Source organism: Mirounga leonina, unplaced genomic scaffold, assembly GCF_011800145.1.
Source record: "Mirounga leonina isolate KUSES-001 unplaced genomic scaffold, KU_Mleo_1.0 Mir_418, whole genome shotgun sequence".
Taxonomy (NCBI): domain Eukaryota; kingdom Metazoa; phylum Chordata; class Mammalia; order Carnivora; family Phocidae; genus Mirounga; species Mirounga leonina.
This window is the reverse complement of record NW_023270739.1, coordinates 13,755,859-13,777,105: the sequence shown is the minus strand read 5'-3', so window position 1 is coordinate 13,777,105 and position 21,247 is coordinate 13,755,859. Positions and strand designations below refer to the sequence as shown.

Genomic DNA, 21,247 nt, shown 5'->3' with positions numbered 1-21,247 from the left:
ATTCATTTGTTCAACTTTTCTCTGTTCATTCATTAGTTAAACACGGATTAATCATTAACGATGTGCCTGACTCCAAGTGAGGCACTGGCAATATAAAGAAAAAAAGCTGCTGTCCCTTCCCCGAAGGATCTCTAGACAGAGTAGGTTTTAAATAGAAAGAGAATGAAATCAGCTTTAAAATGCATTCATCAGTGTCTTCCTCCTCAGTGCCTACTGTCATTTCTCCCATAATTCTTTGTGCCCTGCTTTTTAAAACTTGGTTGTGATACAATGGTAAGTCGTTATTATGATAACAATAAGGGAGGGTTGCTAAATGGATACAGTTTAAGCTTTGCAAGGTGCAAAAATTCTAGAGCTCTGGTACTTAACAATGTAAATAGAGTTAACACTTCTGAACTACACTTAAAACTGGTTAAGATGGTAGATTTTATGTGTGTGTGTGTGTGTGTGTTTTTTACCGCAACCTGAAAATTAAAAAATGAGGAAGGCAGCGCCAGGGTGACCTGTTGTCCGGACTGTTTGGCTAAAATTGAGTTTTGCCAGCTCTTTGATCCCGCCAGGGGACCTCAAGAGTCCCAACCTTCCTTTTCCCACCACAGGAATGGCCTCAGGGATCCGCCAGGTGTCGCCGTGGCCGCGGCCGCCCGCGCCCCGCCCACCGCCCAGTTTCGTCCAATCGCGGCCGTGGCCACGCCCCCTGGCCGAACCTCTTTCCGGCATCCGGGCCTGGGTGGGCTGGCTCTCCAGCCTAACAAGCGGCATGGAGGGCCGCGGCGAGCCTCCGTCCCGCGCGAGCTGTTCGTCGTCCCCCCGGGACTCTTCGGCGGTCTCGGTGTCCAAGGAGCTGCTGACAGCCGGGAGCGGCGGCCGCGGAGGTGACGGGCGGGGGGCGGCGGCGTGGGGTGTGCACGTGCGGCAGGGGGCGTGTGGCCGGGACAGCGGCCGGCCGGTGGCTCGCTGTCCAGGTCCCGCGCCCGCGAGGGGACGCCCAGCGGTGACCGCGGGACTTCTGCGAGACCGCCGCGGCGGGGGTGGGGCTCGGGGGCCCCGGGATGGTTGCATTCCGCGCGATAGTGGGCGCCCACTCCGCGGAGTGCATTAGCAGGACACCTCCCCTGAGGGCGGGGCCTGGGGAGGGCTTTAGGTGGGCTCTCCGCGTCCCCGCAGCGGGCTGGTGGGGGGAGCAGGTCACTGTTATGGATTAACCCCCCCCCCCATGCTCACAAAACCACCCGTTAGTGCCTTGCCTCTCTCTTGCAGAGGGACGCTTGGGTCTAGGAAATCCACACAGGATTTCAGACACCATAGTAGGGAGTTAAAAAGCATGGGTTTGAATCCCAACTCCACGACTGATCAGTTGTGGAACTACAGGAGACTTGTTTACATTCTCAAAGCTCCAGTTTTCACGTTTGGAAAATGGAGGTAGTAGTACCTGTTGATTTTTATTTTTATTTTTTATTTTTTTTGAGAAGAAGGAGAATGCGCCTAAGTCCTTGGGCATATTCTCGGTGAATCTTAGCTTGAAGACGTTCTGTGAGAACCCAGAGCATCCCGAAGAGTTATAATAATAGCCAAAGCTTATGTAGTGCTTACTGTGACCCAGGATTTAATTAACTCATTTAATCCTCACAAAAACCCTGCGCATAAGGTTCTCTCTATTTTATAGGTGCGGAAACTGAGTCACAGTGTATCATAGATAAGTAACTTACTGGGGATCATCTGGCTGAAAAGTGACAAAACTGGGATTCGAACACAATCAGTCTGATTGGATTCTCTATGCTAATCCATTTGCTAGACCTAAAGTAGTAATCAAAGAATATTGGTTGAGATCTGCTTTGGGGGGGTGAATAGGGTTTTTGTATTTGAGTGAAGAGGTTTTCCAGGCGTTGGGAACAGGGTGATCAAAGCCTTGAGTTTTGAAAGACAAGTCCTGTCCTCTGAGCTCTGATGGGCTGAAGCGTTTGTTGATTTGAGGAGTAGTGAGTGATGGGGCTGCAAAGGTGCATGGGGTTGGGGGGTTGCAGGGGGGACAGACAAAAGTTCTCCAAAGGGCTCATTTGTCCAGGTTGGACATCTTTAATGAAGGTCCACTAACAAGGCAGGTGTGCTTTAAAGATAAACAAGTGTTCCAGGAGGTTAAGTAATTTGACCAGTATAATGCAGCTAGTAACCATTTCTGGCTTCACTTAACCATCATTGTACTCTTTGCTGCTTCCTCTGTCCCTTCGTTGCAGAAACTCATTTGTCACTAATGGATTTCTGATCCACAAAGGGTGCAGGTTCGTTTGCGCTTACTCCTCAGCATCGGTGACACATACAGATGTATGAGGCAGGCCTAAAGAAGGGGAGGCGGCTGGGCGTAAAGAAGTAAAATGTTGCCATGGAACTTGGGGAGCCTCCTTTTCTAAAAATGTCTTGGGGAATGTGGAATGTTCAAGACTTGAGAGCGGTCCTGGGAAGTTTGCTGACGGGCCCCCATCTCTTTATGCTGTAGTAAATTAAGTGTGTGTGTGCTTTCAGGTATATGGGACAGGTTACTCATCAAGCCCAAGCCGAACTGCAGAAAAAATTCCACTCTTCAAACAGTGAGGATAGAGAGGAGTCCCTGTAAGTATCTTTCTCTCTCTTTCTCCACTCCCCTTTTCTCTCAAGAACCTTCTCTGATGTTAAATTTTGCCCAGTTAAGCAGTAGAGATCCGCAGTGAACCCCAGTCCAGCCAGAGCTGTTCATTGTCCCCCCACCCCGGGACTGCTCGGGGGTTTCGGTGTCTTAGGAGCTGCTGACAGTGTTTTCCATCTGTGGACTTCCATCTGAGTCTTTTTTATATCTTCCATTTCTTTCCCCATTGTGATAGCCATTGTGCGGGGCTTCGTATTCTAGGACCTCAGTGCATCCTTCCAGCAGTCCTGTTTTACAATCAAAGGCCATTTCTTGACCTTTACCACCTTTCTCTTTTCTTCTTCTCTACTCTGGACAGTTCAGTCATGTACTGTGTAGCTGTAGCAGTGACTTCACAAGTCTTGAGAACTCGTTTTGTGCACAGTTATGTGCTGGGCCTTTTTTGAGAGCTCAAGAAATGAGACATACCTTGTTTATTGATTCCCCTGTACTTAGCATAGTAGAGTTATCCCTCCTGTTTTTACAGATGAGTAAATTGAGGTTTTGAATGGTTCAATTAAATTTATTATTTAGGACACCCGTGGTTGCAAATGACTAAACTCCAGCTCCAGTTGCCTTAAGCCAAAAAATAAATTACGTTGGCCAATTTTATTGGGAGGGGGGGAACCCAGTGACTTCGGGTACATCTGCATCCAGGTGCTTGGTGTCCTAGGGGTCTACTGCCCCATATCTCTCAGCTCTGCTTTCCTAGGTGTTGGCTAAATCTAGAGCAGGCTCTTCCTTACCTGTGGCAAGTTGGCCAGTTTATCAGCAGCTCACCCGGTCATTTACTCACTCAGAAGGAAGGGATCTCTTTCTCACAGTTCCAGCCAGAGTCCCAGGGTGATCTCTTATTGGCCTGACTGGATCACAGTATCACTGAATAAGCCACTGAACCAAATCATGTTGACCAAGGTTATGGAACATATAGGCATGAGAAGGGCAAGGCACAAGAGTGACTAAGAGTGACAGAGCTTAAAAGGAAAGTCAAGGTTATGTTACCAGAAGAAAGGGGAACAGATATTGGGCAGGTAAAAACAACCACTACTTAGTTAACTTGCCCAAGGTAATTCAGGGAGTAAGAGGTGGAACTGGGGTTCTATTAATAACCTTGTCAGCCTGACCCCAAAGCCTCAGAGCCTGAGGCATCTAACTATTAAGTCATACTTTCTCCTTAATTAGTTACTATTGGTTGAATGCCAGCCATCTAGGGATGTACAATTCTGGGAATATATGAAAACACAAATCGGAGCGCCTGGGTGGCTCAGTCGTTAAGTGTCTGCCTTCAGCTTAGGTCATGATCTCAGGGTCCTGGGATTCAGCCCTTCAGCAGGCTCCCTGCTCAGTGGGGGGCCTGCTTCTCCCTCTCCCACTCCCCCTGCTTGTGTTCCCTCTCTCGCTGTGTCTGTCTCTGTCAAATAAATAAATAAAATCTTTAAAAAAACACCACACACAAATAAACAAGGAAATATTCACTAACTTGTGTAGTCCTGCTTTAAAGATTCAGAAGAGGATGGGGGTTTTTTAAAGTGGAAGAAATTTGAAAGATTTTTTTATTATAACTTTTGTTACTATTGTGACTATTGAATTCAAAAGTGTTTTACAGTAAATTCTGGATTTTAAAAGTTGAAGTTTGGCCAAAGACTAACATAAATATTGATAAACTATATTTTCTCTCCTTAGTATTAGACCAAGTACAGACCTTTCTCCCACAGATGGCTCAGGCAAATGAAAAGCTAAGAAAAGAAATGGCAGCCGCACCACCTGGTCGTTTCAATATTGAAGATATTGATGGGGCTCTTGGAAAAGTTATACAAATGGTAATGATGCTTTGTTTTCATTTCATAAATTAAAATTACCAGTACGCCTCATCATCTATAAGGGAGAGGACTTTTCCGTTTTAATTCAAGTGATATTTTCCTTCTTGCAGAGTCAGCTCATGTTTCTAATATTGCATGGGAACTTGTTCATTTTATAATTAGGGATCTTACAGATCAGTAGGCTTCCCTGAGTGGAGTTTAGGAATTTAGAAATAGAGAAGAGGAAGGGCTTTTTCAAGTCAAATATTACATTTGTTATCTTGAAGCATTAATTTACTATGTGTCCCAAGTGGATTGTGTTTTCCTAAAAAAAGGCCTGAAAGAAGTAATCATAACCTGACTCACTGAAAACGTAAAAATAAATGATGCATTTAACAGACCGATAACCTAAGCCACATGGGAGATCTCCAGCCGGCCTCAGATCTTCTTTCTATACCGGAGTTCCCTTTATAACACTAGGGTCTGGACAGAGCTGACATTGTTGGTAGTAGTATCTCATTCATCGGCAGCTCTGGTCAGCTCTACCTCCAGGGTATGTCCCAGATCCAGCGACTCTGCACGATGTCCCAAGGCTGCCAGCCTTGGTCCACGTCATCGTGGTCTCTCCTGTGGACTCTTGCAGTGATTTCTCCACAGGTTCCCCTGCTTCTGCCTTTTCTTTCCTAGCATCTGTTCTTCACACTAGGTGTGGCCCACGTTCCCCTCACAGTTCTGATGAATTCAGAGTCCTTCGAGGGCCCGTGTGATCCTGCCTCCAGCTCCATCTGACTTACCTGCCACCGCACCCCTTCTTTCCTGCACTCCCATTCAGTCTCCTTCAGGTTTTTCCCCTCTTTGTACGAGGCTCTTCCAAGATTTCTGCATCTTCACTCCCTCCATCTCTCATCGGTTGCACCGCAACAAGAGGCCTTCCCTGATGGCCCTATTAGAAGCTTATCCTCTCCTGCTTTACTTTTCTTCCTTTTCACTGCCCTACGCTATGCTTTATATGTAGTTGTTCATTGTCTTTCTTTCCCAACTAGAACGAGGTCAGCAACTATTTTGTGTATGGGGCCAGCTAGTAAGGACTTCAGGTTTGCGGACCATACCGTCTCTGTGGTGACTGCTCATTTCTGCTGTTTTAGTCTGACAGCAGCTGTAGACGATATGTATGAATAGGCAGGTTTTATCAACTTATTTATGGATATTGAAATTTGAATATCATATAATTCTTATGTTTCATGAAATACTATTTGATTTTTTTTCTTCTACCACTTAAAAATTAAAAAAAAAAAAAAAAACATTCTTAGCTCACGAGCTAAACAAAAACAGGTAGCGGACTGGGTTTGGCCTGCAAGCTGTAATTTGCCAATCCCTCTCCAGAAAGGCAAAGATTTTTGTTGCTGTTCTTGTGGAGTCTCTAGGACCTAGCGTGGTGCCTGGCTCATGTTAGTATATGTTGATATTTGTTGGATGCATGTTGTTGAACGTGTTCAGGATATATAGAATCGGGTTGTGGGGAACTTTTTAAACGTGTAGTACCTGTAAATCATCATGGTGGACTATGGCAACTGAAAGAAAAAAAGTACCATATTGTATTAAAAACATTTCTTGTCCTATGTTCTTCAATATTTGTGCTTAATGTTGGTCCTTCCCGAGGTTGTTAATACAACTTTCTAGGGAACTGCCCTGAAATAAATTTCTCACGTGGTGCTTTTGGCAGGATGTGGCCTTGTTTGAGATGAATCAATCCGATTCAAAAGAAGAGGACAGTTCAGAAGAGAGTTTGCAAGACAGCTCGGAGGACAGCTCAGAATCTGAGGGAGAAGAAGACGGCACGTCTTCTGAAGTCACCATAGATAACATTAAGCTTCCTCATTCAGAAGGTGGAAAAGGCAAGATCGAGGTTTTGGACAGTCCTGCCAGTAAAAAAAAGAAATAGTAAAATAAATGATCTCAGCAACAGGTGATACATGCCTGCTAGTTCTGCAGAAAACGAATATGGCTTGCTGGTGGTTTTGCATTTCAGGTATCTGTGGTGCTCCCCCTGCTTATGTTCCCTCTCTCGCTGTGTCTCTCTCTGTCAAATAAATAAATAAAATTTAAAAAAAAAAAAAAAAAGAGAGAAGAATTACCTATATTCAGCTGTCCTCAGGCATAGCTAGTTTCATTAAAAAAAAAAAAAAAAGAGAAGAATTACCTATATTCAGCTGTCCTCAGGCATAGCTAGTTTCATTAAAAAAAAAAAAAAAAAAAAAAAAGTCCTTTCCAGCGTGAGCTGGAAATCTGGCGCTCTCTGGTTTCATCACTGCTGGGGACTCTGCAGCCACTCTGCATATAGAATTTACTGGTTGGAAAATTCATGGTTTTTTTGTTTTTGTTTTTCCTTTTTTTTTTCAGAAGGCAGATTTTTTTGTTTCAGCTATTAAAACTATTCTACACTGTTGCCCACAGTTTGAAACCTATCAAATGTAGGAAATAAGGGACATCACAGAAAAAATAGGGTGTGGTACAAGAAGAGTGTAACCACTGGTTTTCCCTTTCAAAGGTCAAAATGATCCTATGCTCGAGTCGCCTTTTTGCCTCATTCTTGACCTTATCAAATTTGTTTCAGATCTCATCTGCCAAGGGACTGGCTTTGCTCAGGATATAGGCCTGAGAATTTAAAAAATCATCTCCAAGTGGGTTGAGCTGATGGAATTTGTCCCTTAATGTTTTAGGGCTCTCTTTTTAACTCTTTTTTCCCACTCCTCACGTTAGCTCAAGACATCTTTACAAATACACTGAAGGTAATTCTCAAGGTTCTTCCTGGTATTTCCCATTGGAAACTGGAACCAGCTCTTCTGGGCTGTGCCTCACTAAATGTACGAAGAAATGAACAGATCTTGAAATGAGACTCCTCAGCTGGAACGGTTATTGTGCTATATTTAGTAGCACCAAACATAACTGTGACGGATTATTGGTGTAAATAGTTGAAGATCGCCTCCTCCCAGCTAACGTCTTCTGCTACATTGGGGGAAGAGTTGCATTTGTCTGGCTCACTACATAGTATGGTGGATGGTACTGACTAGGCACTGGATAATGTTATTAAATGACTTAATGGCTGTATGAGGGTATAACAGGAAATGTCAAGCCATGGTAGGCTGCTCCAGGCAGGGGATATGAAGGTGTAACTTCACAGGAACTACACATCCCAGTGGAAATACACCGAGTGATCAGTGAGAGGCCAGTCTAGAAATACATACTAGTGTGTAGTATTTTAACAGTGCCTTCCTGCCATGGCTATCTCATGTACTACAGCGAGCCTCCCTGTACAGTAAAGGAAGTCAACTAAATTCAGGTCCTCTGGACACTCTTGAGACGTACTAGAAAAAAGAAAAACATGAAAATTTAATTTAGGATAAGGATGTCATTTTTAAGTAAGTGTAAAATGGATGAATTATTTAGTGTACAATATCCGAACTGGCTATTTCAAACAAGGTTAGATCTTAGCCTCATACCATGTGCTAAGATAAATTTTCTGTGGATTAAAGATTGAAATATAAAGAAATAAAATTATAAGCATTTCATACTAAAATATGGGTGAACATCTAATAGTGAAATTGGGAAAAAGGGTTTTTTTTTTCTTTTTTCAGGAGGCAGGAGTCAAAAGTTTGTTTTTGTTTTTTTTAAGCAGAATGGCGGAGTCTGAAATCACAAAGGAAAAGAGCAGAAAACTCGTGCATAAATATTAAAAACTAGTGCATAGTTTTATGAAAAGAAATTTTAAAGGTAAGGGACAAATTGGGAAAAATATTTGCAACATAAGACTGTCAATATATAAAGGGTTCTTACAAATTAGAAAAAAAAACTAGTATCTTAATAACGAATAGGCCATAGCAAAAGAATTCACAGAAAAAAAATATTTAACCTCCTGTATCAAAAAAAAAAAAAACCCAAAAAAACTGTGGATGAAACCAAGATTGTGTTCTTGACTCAGCAAATTATTAGAAAGCTGTTTTGTTTGTCAGCAGTTGGCCCTTCAGGCTGCTGGAAAGTAAATCACCACTGTGCTTTGGTTAGTCTGACCCGTGCTTTCCCTGCCTGGTGTTGGGGTGTGAGACCTGGCAGCCCCTTGGTCAGTGATTCTATTCCTGCTAAGACCATACTTGTGGGGGTCCCATCCTTTGTGGCTCTGTGACAGTTATAAATCCGAAAATGTGGTGTAATGGTGTTTGAAGCAAAAATTTCATTCTGAATGAATCTCCTGTCCATTCCCACAATATTTTAATTGTGCATTAAATACGGTACTTATTTAAAAAAAAACAACACCTGCCTTACAAAGTAGCTTGTATTATTGTTCCTGTATCCCCTAGTCTGGTAGGAAAGGCAAGGGGAGGGGCTGAGTCTTATTTTCACTTGTATTTCCCTCAGTGCCTAGCAGAGGGCCTTTCACTTGGTTGAAATGTACAATAAATGGTCATTAAACTACTCTTTTTATGTCAGTAAAGTAATTCATTTTAAACGTCATTGGTTCTCGATCCAATATAAACAAGATGGGGTAATTATGATTGGTAGACTTATCCAAAAAGTTGAACGCTGGGATCTTTGTGGTTGACTCCCCTCCCCGCCCGCCCCCCCGCACCCCCAGTCATGGGAAACCCCTGCCAGTGATTGGAGTGGGAATGAGCACGTGAAACAAACTTTCCCAGCGAGGCATAAGCGAAGTCTCGTTAGTAGACTCTGGGAAAGGAAAGGATTTTTCATTCCTAAAAAGGAGGCACATCAAGAGGTGGTTCCTTTCTTCTTTTAGAAGAAAGGGTTAAATATTTTATGACTTGATAGGATTCCCAGGAGTCCTGTCTAGTGGCCATAAACGGAGCCAACTCTCGAGTCTGCGCCTCGAGGGACAGCAAAGTAAAGCAGGGGGCGCCATGAAGTCACCGCATTAAATAACTGCAGATGGAATCCCTAGACTTTGTGACGCAGTAAGTGTCCTAATTGCTAAAAACAAAAAAACAAAACCACCACCTTATGAGGTGATTCTGCTTATATCCACTTCACAGATGAGCTGCTAAGTACCTTTCCTAAGGCCCCGCAATAGTAAGTGGTGGGGCCCGGTGTCACCGAGCTGGCCGCCCCCGGCCACTGTGGGCCCCCCAGTTGCTCTGCCAGCAGCACGGACCCCAAAGCTGTCTGGACCAGACCTCGGCCTGGCCACCTATCTCCGTTTCCCCACCTGCAAAATGGGGGTAACAGTCTCCCTCGTGGCGTTTTGGCAAGAAATGAACGAGTTGAAACAGCACATGGTTAGAACAGTGCTCAGTAAATGTGAGGTATTACGACGCGATAGGGATAATGCCCCGTGGTGGCAAGAATTTGGGGGGGAACTTAGTAAGATTATAGGTTCTAGGAATTTATCCTAGTTTACAGCTTCGTTCACAGATTTCTGTATAAGATTTATTGCGAAGTTTAAAAGAGTAAAACCAGCTATGTCTGGCGTATGTGTAAATGTGCACCAATAGAGAACAAGTTAAAGCCACTGAACGTATGAAGAAGTATGTTTATTGACACAGAAGGATGCTTGTATATTGTTAACTGCAAAAAGCGGGTAACAAAGTTACGTACAGTATTCTAGTAATTCTGTAAAATATATATTCATAGGGAAAGTTTGGAACAATCTCAAATGTCTGTGGTTATTTCCGCGTGGAGAGTTTATAGCTGAATCTTACCTTCCGATTTTATGTATTTTTACATAATTAGGTATTACTGAATGATTTTAAAAATCCACTTGGGTATCATTTGCAGTGATGATAATCACCCCATCCACCATGTCTCCTTTCTGAGAATCTCCTCCAGCCCAGGTTCCCCTCTACAGCTCTTACTTTCCTGGAGGGCAGGTATGGGGGAACCAGTTTGGCTTCTCAGCCTGTCTCTAGCCACTTGGCACGACAGCTCTTGGAGACAATGACAGATGTGCGGTGTGTTCTGTTCACCACCCGGGCCCTGATTTAGGCATCGGCAGTACAAGCCATCCAGCTTGGTTGAGACCACCAGCTTCTCTACCAAGGGTGCCTCTTCTGCCACTTAACAGCTGTGTGATTTGGGCAGGTTACTTAACCGCTTTCATTCGAAAGCAAATATTGAGCTCCTTGTACGTACTAGGCTTTGCAGATGCAGCATTGAACAAAGAAGCACCTGTCCATGAAGTTTACATTCTGATGGAGAGAGACTGACAATAAATAAATATGCCAGCTTGTGATAAATGCTATGAAAATAATGCAGGATAAGAAGAATAAATAGTGACAGGGCAGATGAGGTATGAATGCGGGGACTTAGAAAATCTGTCTCTACTGAGATGAGATTGGAGGTGAGACATGAAGGAAGTGAGGCAGCCAGCGAGGAGGTGGTACGTAGGGAAAGAGGTGCAGGCAGAGGCAAAGGTGTGCTGGCGCTGACTTGCACGTGTTCTGATTGCACGCAGCTCTCTAGTTTGCAGTCAGCCCTCGTGAGAGCATTTGTACACAGAAGTTAGCAATTGCTCCAAGAATCATTTCCCCCAGAGAACCATTTGGTAAATATTTACCAGCACGCCACTGGAAAGAGGAACAGTAAGTGCAAAGGCCCTGAGGTAACAGTTTGCTCGTCTGTTTGAGAAGCATCAAGGCAGCCGGGGTGGCTAGGCAGAACAAGAGGGAAATTCATAGGAGATGAAGTCAGAGGTAGCCAGGAAGCAAGATCGATAGGACTTTGTAGACCCCAGTAAGTACACTAGACTTTATTCTAATCGAATTGGGAGCCATTGGAAGGTTTGAGCCAGAGGAGTGACAGCATCTGACATAAACTTTGAACAGATCCACACATGGCAGAATCAGGAAGACAGGCTGGGAGACCTGTGCATAACCGGGATCAGCGATGAGGCTGGCTCGGTAGTCGGGGAGCTAGTAAGAAGAGCCCCCCTTGGGGCGCCTGGGTGGCTCAGTTGGTTAAGCGGCTGCCTTCGGCTCAGGTCATGATCCCAGGGTCCTGGGATCGAGCCCCACGTCAGGCTCCCTGCTCAGTGGAGAGCTTGCTTCTTCCTCTCCCTCTCCCTCTCCCTGCTGTTCTGCCTACTTGTGCTCTCTCTCTCTCTGTCAAATAAATAAAATCTTAAAAAAAAAAAAAAAAGATTTAGAAGAGCCCCTCAACTTACTCATTTTTCTCAGACGTTGTTAAGATTAAACAAGATAGCATTTACAAAGTTCTTACTTTAGAGTGTTCAGCACACAGGAGGCCCTCAATACATGATAGCTGTGGTTACTATTGACTGAAAAAAGGCCAATCCTGGGGGTGGAGAAGGGGTGCTCGTATCTGGCCAGGAAGGCAGATAATTTCAGCACCAAGTGGTAAGCACTGTGTTCCCGACAAGTGAGAGCATAGAGGAGAGACCCTCAAACCGAGCTGGGGGTAGGAAGCCACAAAGTGTGTTTGAGCAAAAGGTGACTGCTTTAGCAAAGGCAAGAGGAAGAGGATGAGAAGGGCCATAGAACCATTTGGAGTGTCCACACCTCCCCATGCAGGTGACAATGAGATCACAGCTTTATTCTTTAGCCAAATAATCTGTGATCTGAAAGAATAGTGATAATCTTTAAAAAAAAATTTTTTTTTATCTTAAGTAATCTCTACGCCCAACATGGGGCTCAAACTCAGGACCCCAATATCAAGAGTTGCATGCTCCACCACCTGAGCCAGCCAGGAACCCAGAATAGTGATAATCTAATTATTCCCGGTGTTAATTAAATCACCTGGTAGGCTGTGGATCATTATGTTCCAATTCAAATTCACTGGTCATGGGGCGCCTGGGTGGCTCAGTCATTGAGCATCTGCCTTCGGCTCAGGTCATGTTCTAAGGGTCCTGGGATCGAGCCCCGCATCGGGCTCCCTGCTCCGAGGGAAGCCTGCTTCTCCCTCTCCCATTCCCCCTGCTTGTGTTCCCTCTCTCGCTGTCTCTCTCTGTGTCAAATAAATAAAGAAAATCTTTAAAAAAAAAAAAAATTCACTGGTCATTTTGTGAATTCCATGGAGCCTTGGATTCTGATCAGCAGTCAGATAAGAGACTCAAGCCAGTAGGAACTTTAGAACTTGCTATGGAAGAAGGAGTTGTTAATCTCCAAGCATGGGCTTTAGGAGATCTGTGAACCCCTTAAAGATACTTGCAGAATTAGGTATGTGTATGGGAATTCGGGTAGAAATGGCACAGAGGGGCTCCACAGCTTTTAGCGGATTCTCAGAGAGGAGTGTGGCCCAAAGAAGATGAAAAATACTGCTACGGAGATACGTAGTAGAGGGTAAAATGAGTCCAGAAGAAACAGACATGGTTTTGTTTGCCATTTTATCTATCATTAAAATATTTGGGGGCACCTGGCTGCCTCAGTTGGTTAAGCGTCTACCTTCGGCTCAGGTCATGATCCCAGGGTCCTGGGATCGAGCCCCGCATCGAGCTCAGCAGGGACCCTGCTTCTCCCTCTGCCCCTCCCCCTGCTTGTGCGCTTTCTCTCTCTCTCTCTGTCAAATAAATAAATAAAATCTTTTTTTTTTTTTAAAGATTTTACTTATTTATTTGAGACAGAATGAGAGACAGAGAGCATGAGAGGGAGGAGGGTCAGAGGGAGAAGCAGACTCCCTGCCGAGCAGGGAGGCCGATGCGGGACTCGATCCAGGGACTCCAGGATCATGACCTGAGCCGAAGGCAGTCGCTCAACCAACTGAGCCACCCAGGCGCCCAATAAAATCTTTTTAAATAATATTTGGTAAAATGATATTTTAGTTCACATGAAATCAGTTCAAACGCATTTAAAAGTGGTTCCTTTATCATAAGGCCTTTGTCATTTAATTCAAATATGAACCATCAATTTGGACTCAGAGAATATTCATTCCAATTTAGAATTTCATCTGTACCCAGCTCCGATGGTAAATGAGCTATTGTATATTAAATGAGCTAATGCTTACAGGCAAAATATGCTCTATTGATCATGCTGGGATTACACCTGGTATTCTTCCTTTTGGATGTTTTCTGCCTCTGATTTGGTTGTTGTTTGTTAATTGGTTCCCTTTCTGATAAGCTGCTGAGTCTGCAAAGTACCCGGTGTTCCCTAAGGGCTTCTCCAAAGTCAGAGATAGGAGTGCTTACTGAAATTTTCCTTTAAAAGAGGAGTAATAGAAGTTCATTGCTCAGACCGTCCTCCAATAACACTGCAATCCAGGAACTCACCTTCTCGTAACATGTGGATGGTAATAATTTACTCAACTATTTTTGGTCTGACAACAGTCAATTTTGTGAGTCCTGCATGGATTGTACGAATTCCCATTTCTTGGGTGCAGACTATGGTCCAAACAGCTTGTCAGGTGCATTATGCATATCATCCCATTGAATCCTTCCCACACCTAATGAGATAGGGACTTTATCCCCATTTTATAGATACCCAGGCTCTGAGATAGTAGGTAACTAACTTGCCCAAGATCACCCAACCAGTGGTCATACAGCAGATCCGGTAGGTAGAAAAGTGGAAACCGAGATGTTCAATGAATAACAAATGAGCTGCGGAAAGAAAAGCAATCCTTTTCCTCGTACCATTGCCATTTTTCATTATATGGCATTTTCCAGTGTCGCTGCCTCAAGCACCGTGTCAGAACAGCGGAGTATAGGAATCAATGACTCCTGAAAAGGATCGTAGGGAAATTAAGTCATCTAGTTAGTTTATCACAATATATTTTTAAAATAGTGATGGGGAAACAAAGTTAATTTTTTCTTGAGTACCATGAACATAGCACAATGCAAGGTGCTTATATTATTGCATTGAATCCTCAGAATAAAGCTCCTGAGAAAGGCATTACTATCCCCATTTGACAGATAAGGAAACCGAGGCTGGGAGAAGTTGCTCAACTTGGGGAGAAGTTTCCCCAAGTCACATGGCAAGATGGTATGATAAGAACAAGACCAGCCTCCAAAGGCTATTTACACTCTATATCATACTGTAGAATTAACTTTTTAAAAGCCATTTATTAGAATTTAAGCTATGTGGGGCCAGAGATGATGTCATTAAATTCTGTCTATTCCTCAGAACATTACATAGTACCCCATACCTAGTAAGTACTCAAGCACTGTTTTGGATTGGTTGTCCATCACAGTGGGTTGAAAAGTAGAACATCAAAAGGCACAAAGATGTATCTTATTTCCAAATATGAAAAAAAAGGGAATTTGCTTCACATTCTTTACAAGATATACTGTTCCTTGAGAGCAAAATTATAGAAATTTTGCTCAGCCATAGGGATAGTTCAGAGGTTAAAACCTGCACATATGATACAAAGTTTCCCCCAAATGCACCTTGTGTATTATAACTGCCTGATACGGACATTTTTCAAGAAGAACAACAATGGTTAGATTAGTCTTGGTGGGGAGGAAAAGCCACTTGGCGGTTTACAAACACGTGGGATATACAACATAGTCAAACCCCAACAATGACAAATCATTTTAAGGTATAAAAGGTGTATCAGAAAATATTCAGGCACAGGTGTAAATGCTTGGACATGTGGTCTTGACCCTCTTTATGGTCCATGTGTGCGTTTTTTGGCTCGTGGCTGGTACCTTTTCCCTCAGCACACCCAGGCTTCTGAAGTGTGTTGAGGGATCAGGAGTGGTGTCGTCTGCCGAGGGTTCCCGATGATGGCCCTGCCCTAGTATTCCAGCGTCACCGTCTTGGTTTTGAGGTACTCGTTTAGAGCTTCCTCCCCTAGGGGACAGAAAAACAGTTCATGGACCAGTGAATGCAATGTCACCAGACTCTGGATGCAGATATAGGTGTATAGGTCAGTAATCAATTGGAATGTGGCCGAAGCCAGGGCTTCCCAAATGGCAAAGTTCATGTGAGTCACCCGAAGACCTTGGGAAACTGCAGATTCTGATTAAATCCAGTGAAGGCCCTGAGATTCTGCATTTGTGACCATCCCCCAATGATGTGGATGCTCGTGGTCCACAGACCACACTTCGAGGAGTAAGGGCTTAGACCACCGATCAGGTCTTCTGAGGAACAGTGCTGACTTGGTCAGTCTCCACCAGAAAACTTGCTCCCTTATTTCCCTGCCTGACAACAAGCTCTTCATCACTATCCTTTGCCCATTTAGGCTGAACAGAAGTGACCAACATAATGTCCTTCAGATTATATTAAATGAAGCAGAATTGAGCAGAAGAAAGAAAGTTTGAGATCCTTTGGTGTAATCTTATTTTAAAGATAATGTCGTTTTCCTGACTTACATAGTATAGAGAAGAGTATATCCAGGCTAGAAGATCAGTAGGTTTGCCTTTCTGTTTCTATTCTATTTTAAGCTTGTACAAATCATCGATTTCTATCACAGTGAAAGGGCACAAATACCACAGGGACAACTAATGAATATATGATCCTAGAAGTTGAGCTAAAACAAGGGTTCTTAACCTTAATGGAGAATTGCCCTGGGAAGCTTTTAAAACTCCTGATCCCAGGTCACACCCCAGACCAATTAAATCAACATCTTTGTATTTTTTAAAGCTCCCAGGTGACTCTAATCCAATGTGCGGCTAAGGCTGGGGAACCCCTGGGCTTAGGGAGTTTAAAATTGGGAGAGAAAGAAACCATTTAGGCAAATTCTATTGTTTTACAGTAAACACCATTTACCTTCAACTCAATGGAATTTAAAAAGGGAGCTACTTTTATTGCTGCAAATACATTACCAAAAGTCACCAGGGAAGAGAAAATGTAAAAATACCCCACATTAACCAAACTTAATATTAGTGGACTAATAAACCAATAAATCACGAATATTTCCATTTTTGAAACAAGCCAGACTGGCTGTGGGGAGTAAGAACATGGGCTTGGCAGCCAGACTGCCTGGCTTGGAATTCTCTTTCCAAGCAGTGACCTGCTGTGTAACTTTGGGCAAGTTACCCACCCTCTCTGAGCCCCAATTTCCCCATTTACAAAACAAGGATAATAATAGCACTTCCCTCCCAGGGCTATTGTGAGGGCTGCTTGTGCTGTTACAGGTAAAGTAGTTAGCAGAAGATCTGGTTCATGGTGTTCAAAGTAAGCTGTTACTTGAAATGTGATAGTGTCACTACCCACAAAGAATTAATTACCTTTTGGATTTTCTGCTATTCTAAATCTGAGTTCCCAGACTTCCAGAAAACCCTGCCAATTGCACTATTGATTCTGAAAGACTGCCAGGCAGCTTACAGACAGGATTTCTTCTTGGAACTAGCTGCGTATTGCCCTCCACCCATTTCCCTTTGTTGGTTTCACTTAGTCCCACGAAAGCTAAACCAAGTGCGTGCTGAATGTCAGGTAAAAAAAAAACCAAGCATATTTTAGCTAACAGATATCGCCAGTGTTTCTTCTTCCTTTCAACATTAATCTTGTTCTTTGAAAAACACTTTTCCATGCAATTTGGGTACTTTTCTGTATGTACGTTAGCTAAAAATGTTTAACATTAAAACAGAGTTAGTACCCATATAAACCCAGATCCAACTGCCGTTTAGGAAATGTCCTTCGAAACAAGACAGGAGTGCTGCAGGAAACATCAAACAGACTTCCCTGTGACAGGCAAACAAAGGGAACATGGAGGAGAAAAGCAGAGCATACCTAAGTCTTTCCCAAAGCCAGACTGTTTCACTCCCCCGAAAGGGGCTGCCACATCCGTCTTGTTGTACGTGTTAACAAAAACAGTTCCTGCTTCTAGTTTTTCGCTCACATACATGGCTTTACTTATGTCTCTTGTAAAAACCCCCGAGGCCAGACCGTACTCTGTATTATTTGCTCGCTGCAACACTCCATCGATGTCCCTACAAGATGTTTTTAGGAAGACAAAACTTCATTGAATGTAAAGCAAATCATTTGCATTTTATGTCCTAATATTTCCCCCCTGCATGCTAGAAACAGAAAAACACTACTGAAAACTTGCTTAAATGTTCATGAATGAAATATTCCAGGCTTACACCAAAAGAAACTCCCAGGGAGCTATTGTAGCTCCAGTATTATATTTTTCATGTATATCATGCAATACCTTTTAAAATCTGAAGTCATCTTTTCCATTTTCTTCCTGGTTCTCCTTCATGACTTCTCACCTCCTCCCCCCTCCCTTGAGTCCCACTTCTAGATGTATTCTCAGAGCACCCCCCCACCTTCCTTCCATCTCTCCAGATTTTGCATACAGTTCCAGGTTCATTCATTCAGTACCTCGCTCTAAAGCCTTCCCAGCTCCCACCAGTGTCACGGGGAAGGCAGTAGGGTGTAGCGGTTCAGTGAGAGGGCTCAGCAGCCAGGCTGCCTGGGTGACCTTGGGCAAATAGCTTCATCTCCACATGCCTTTGTTTATTGCAAAACATAGCAGTAATAATAAAAGGACCCTTGGGCGCCTGGGTGGCTTAGTTGGTTAAGCGACTGCCTTCGGCTCAGGTCATGATCCTGAAGTCCCGGGATCGAGTCCCGCATCGGGCTCCCTGCTCAGCAGGGGGTCTGCTTCTCCCTCTGCCCTCTTCCCTCTCGTGCTCTCCGTCTCATTCTCTCTCTCTCAAATAAATAAATAAAATCTTAAAAAAAATAATAATAAAAGGACCTTTCTTGTTGTCGTGAGGATTAAATGAGCTAATAGTGCCTGGAACACAGTACAAAGCTCAATAAAAGTCAGTCATAATCAGGGAGCACATATTCCTCCAAACTCAGTATTTTGGTTTAACTCTTTGTGTATTTGTGTTTCGCCTCCCAACAACACTGGAAGCGCCCAAAGGGGCAGGGATGACCTCTTATTCTTCTTTATACCATGGTGTTAGATCATCCCATGAGAGTGAATTCAATTAATACAATTCAATAAAAGGAAATACAAATTATCCCTTCAATCACGATTTCCCTGCCTTTTGACTCAGTATGTTTGCACTCGCAAGTAAGTGGAGACGTGACCCTGTTCATCTCTCGGTTGGGTCCAGTTCCAATGTGTCTGTCATGGTAAGAGTATCTCATCTTTATGAGTGTCATCCTAATGTTTAAAACTGCATGAATGCTCTACAGCATGGCCAGGGAATGCAAGCCAAGTATTTCATCTGGCGTTCTGGCAAAGAAACAGGATCTGTCCCCAAACGGGAGGAAAAATTAATCGTGCTGAATTTTTTTTTTTTTTTTTTTTTGAGAGACAGCACAGGCTTCAACGTGGTGGCCTCTGAAGGGATTTTCCAGAGTAATCCTGACTATACACAATTTGAAGCTCGCACAAGAAATTTGGAACTGAACCTAGAGTGAATTGAGGCTCTGCTAAAACTCTCACGCTTCTGGATGCACTGCACATGCTAGAGACCCAAATATTTATTGACTAGCCTAAGGTAGAAAGATGGCTTTATGCCATTACTTATTGGGGACTACCGAGATGACACAGCTTCATAGGACACCTTGCCGACTTCTAGGAGAATAACAAGCATAGCAATGGCAACAGCACTGTTAGCAAACATGACTTATTTAATCCTTAGAATGACACAAAAGGATAGATGCTATTAATCACCCAATTTCACAAATAAAAAAACCAAGGCTCGGACCGGCCCAAGCCCATAGAGATAATCAGGTGCAGCGGCAGAATGCTGGGCAGACTCTACCCACTGCCTTTGGCTGCCTTTGGCCCTCTGTGGTTAATTGCCCATCTCCTCGTCTGTCTCCCTTATTAGCCGGTAAATTCCTCAAAGACAGGAACTGTGACTTATCTTGGTTGATATCCCCCAAACCTGGCTTCTAAAATCTGCATGTGTGGGGACCCTGGGTGGCTCAGTCAGTTAAGCTTCTGCTTCTGGCTCAGGTTGTGATCCCAGGGTCCTGGGATCGAGCCCTGCATCAGGCTCCCTGTTCGGGGGTGGGGGGGGTCTGCTCCCTCTCCCTCTGCCCCTCCTCCCTGCTTGTGTTCTCTTTCTCTCTCAAATAAATAAATAAAATCTTCTAAAAAATAAAATCTGCATGGTTAACACAAAGACTATCCTATGGGGGGACTTCATGAGGAAAAGAAGGTTAATAGGGCATCCTTGGATCAGTGTGTCAAAAGTTGCTCACTATAGCTTAGTGTCCCCACATATGTCTTACAGTATGTCTATCAAAGACCAAGAAGTCCTCTGAACTCTGTGTTCTGGCTTTTTCCACCTTCTCATTGGTTGAAGGAAAATTCAAACCAGAATTCTGAAGAATTTTGCCCAGTATACCATGAGAGTCCATTGTATTAAATATTCTTGTATGAGCTCAGTTACCATACGACACTCTCTGATATGCTAAATACTTTGGAAAGTTGCCTGCACTATAATGAACCATCATGGATAGTTGATTATATGGTGATTGTGGGCATTTTATAAAAAGTTGAGTATTAGGCTTTCGGGGGCATAATCCCCTATAAAGGCAACACTCTTTTCTTGGGAAAATCACATTTCACAGATGCTGCCTTCCCTAGGAATGTAAATGTGAAAACACTTATTTGTTATTCTTAGTTATTTATCTTGTTTGAGAGACATTTCAAGTGTTGGTTATACAAAAACTAAATTTAGTCAGCTATAATTCCATACTGTCAGCCATTGATTTAAGCTAAGAAGCAAAAATATATAACAATCTACATTGGTTAGCCCTCTCTTCTAATTATTGAAGTCAATTATTGTTATATAATTGAGCATTACATGTTCATTGATTTTTATGGTCTGTATAGAGCACAATGGCAGAAGAAAAAAACACTTATCTAGTCAAAACCTGTTAAATTGTACCTGAAGAACATACCCGTTTTGGAACTTAGAAATGATCATAATAGGACCAAATGATTCCTCTTTGGCAAGATACATGTGGTCTTCCACATCTGTGAAAACAGTTGGTTCCATAAAAAAGCCTGTTTGAAAAACAGAAAAGATCATCAATTATAGGGTAATTAATTTTTAATTAATAGTTCTCTCATTTAATTACATCATAATTTTTTTTCCTTCCCTTCTGGGTCAATAAAACCAAGCAGACTTTCCTTTTCTTATTTGGCATTAGCATTCCTAGGTTCTTGTTTTTTTAGCTATTTATTACAAAAATTTGAAACAGTCAAAGAATAGAAAGTAGTATCATGAATCGAAAAATAAATATCTACTCATATTTTGCTATATTTGATTCATTTTTTTCCTTGCTGAAATAATTGAAAGCAAATTCCAGAGGTTATAACTTTCACCTCCACGTATTTCAGTACAAATCTGTAAAAAATAAGGCATTTTCTTACCTACCACGGTATGTTATCACATCTAACAAAATTAGTCCTAATTCCTTCTTCGTGACTTATATTTCCATTTTTTTCTCAATTGATTTCGTTGGTTCAGGCTTCCAATAAATTCTACACATTGCATTCACTTGTTAGATCTCTTAAGGGTCCTTTCATCTAGAACATTTCACCCCTAATTTTTCATGCTGCTGACTTGTGAAACAGACTGAGTCAATTGTCCTGCAGAGTACGTTGCATTTAGATTTGTCTTTGTTTCCTTGGGATGACATTCAATGTGTTCCTCTATCCCCTTTATTTTTCGTAAATGGGAAGTTTGACCTCAAGACACAGTTGGATTCAGGTTAAACATTTTTGGCGAGACTACTGCAGAGATATGCCATGTGTTACACCTTGCATCCCTTGAGGGACACATCATACCCAGCTGTCCCTGCTTTTCTGTTGCTTAGGCTGACCAGTGTGGTTCCACGCGGTGAGAACTCCCCTTCTCTGTCGAAAAACTGTTTTTCTCCTTGAGACCGGCAAGCGATCTTGGCAGAGA

At 43.0% G+C, this 21,247-nt stretch overlaps 2 protein-coding genes across 2 annotated transcripts in view; one reads left to right on the top strand and one right to left on the bottom strand.

Moving 5' to 3' along the window:
* Window positions 1-712: 712 nt before the first annotated feature.
* On the top strand, window positions 713-6,573 carry CUNH12orf45 (chromosome unknown C12orf45 homolog). The gene is made up of 4 exons (XM_034987684.1): window positions 713-875; window positions 2,521-2,607; window positions 4,343-4,479; window positions 6,182-6,573. Exons 1-4 carry the CDS (start codon window positions 761-763, stop codon window positions 6,398-6,400), a joined length of 558 nt encoding a protein of 185 aa, XP_034843575.1. The 5' UTR covers window positions 713-760; the 3' UTR covers window positions 6,401-6,573.
* A 7,883-nt stretch (window positions 6,574-14,456) lies between these two features.
* ALDH1L2 (aldehyde dehydrogenase 1 family member L2) overlaps window positions 14,457-21,247 on the bottom strand; it is a 63,739-nt gene continuing 56,948 nt past the window's right edge. The window contains exons 21-23 of the mRNA XM_034987683.1: window positions 20,235-20,340; window positions 17,088-17,287; window positions 14,457-15,206 (exon numbers count right to left, since the gene is read on the bottom strand). Coding sequence (XP_034843574.1) covers window positions 15,151-15,206; window positions 17,088-17,287; window positions 20,235-20,340 — 362 coding nt within the window. The 3' untranslated portion in view covers window positions 14,457-15,150. The remainder of the gene's footprint in view (window positions 15,207-17,087; window positions 17,288-20,234; window positions 20,341-21,247) is intronic.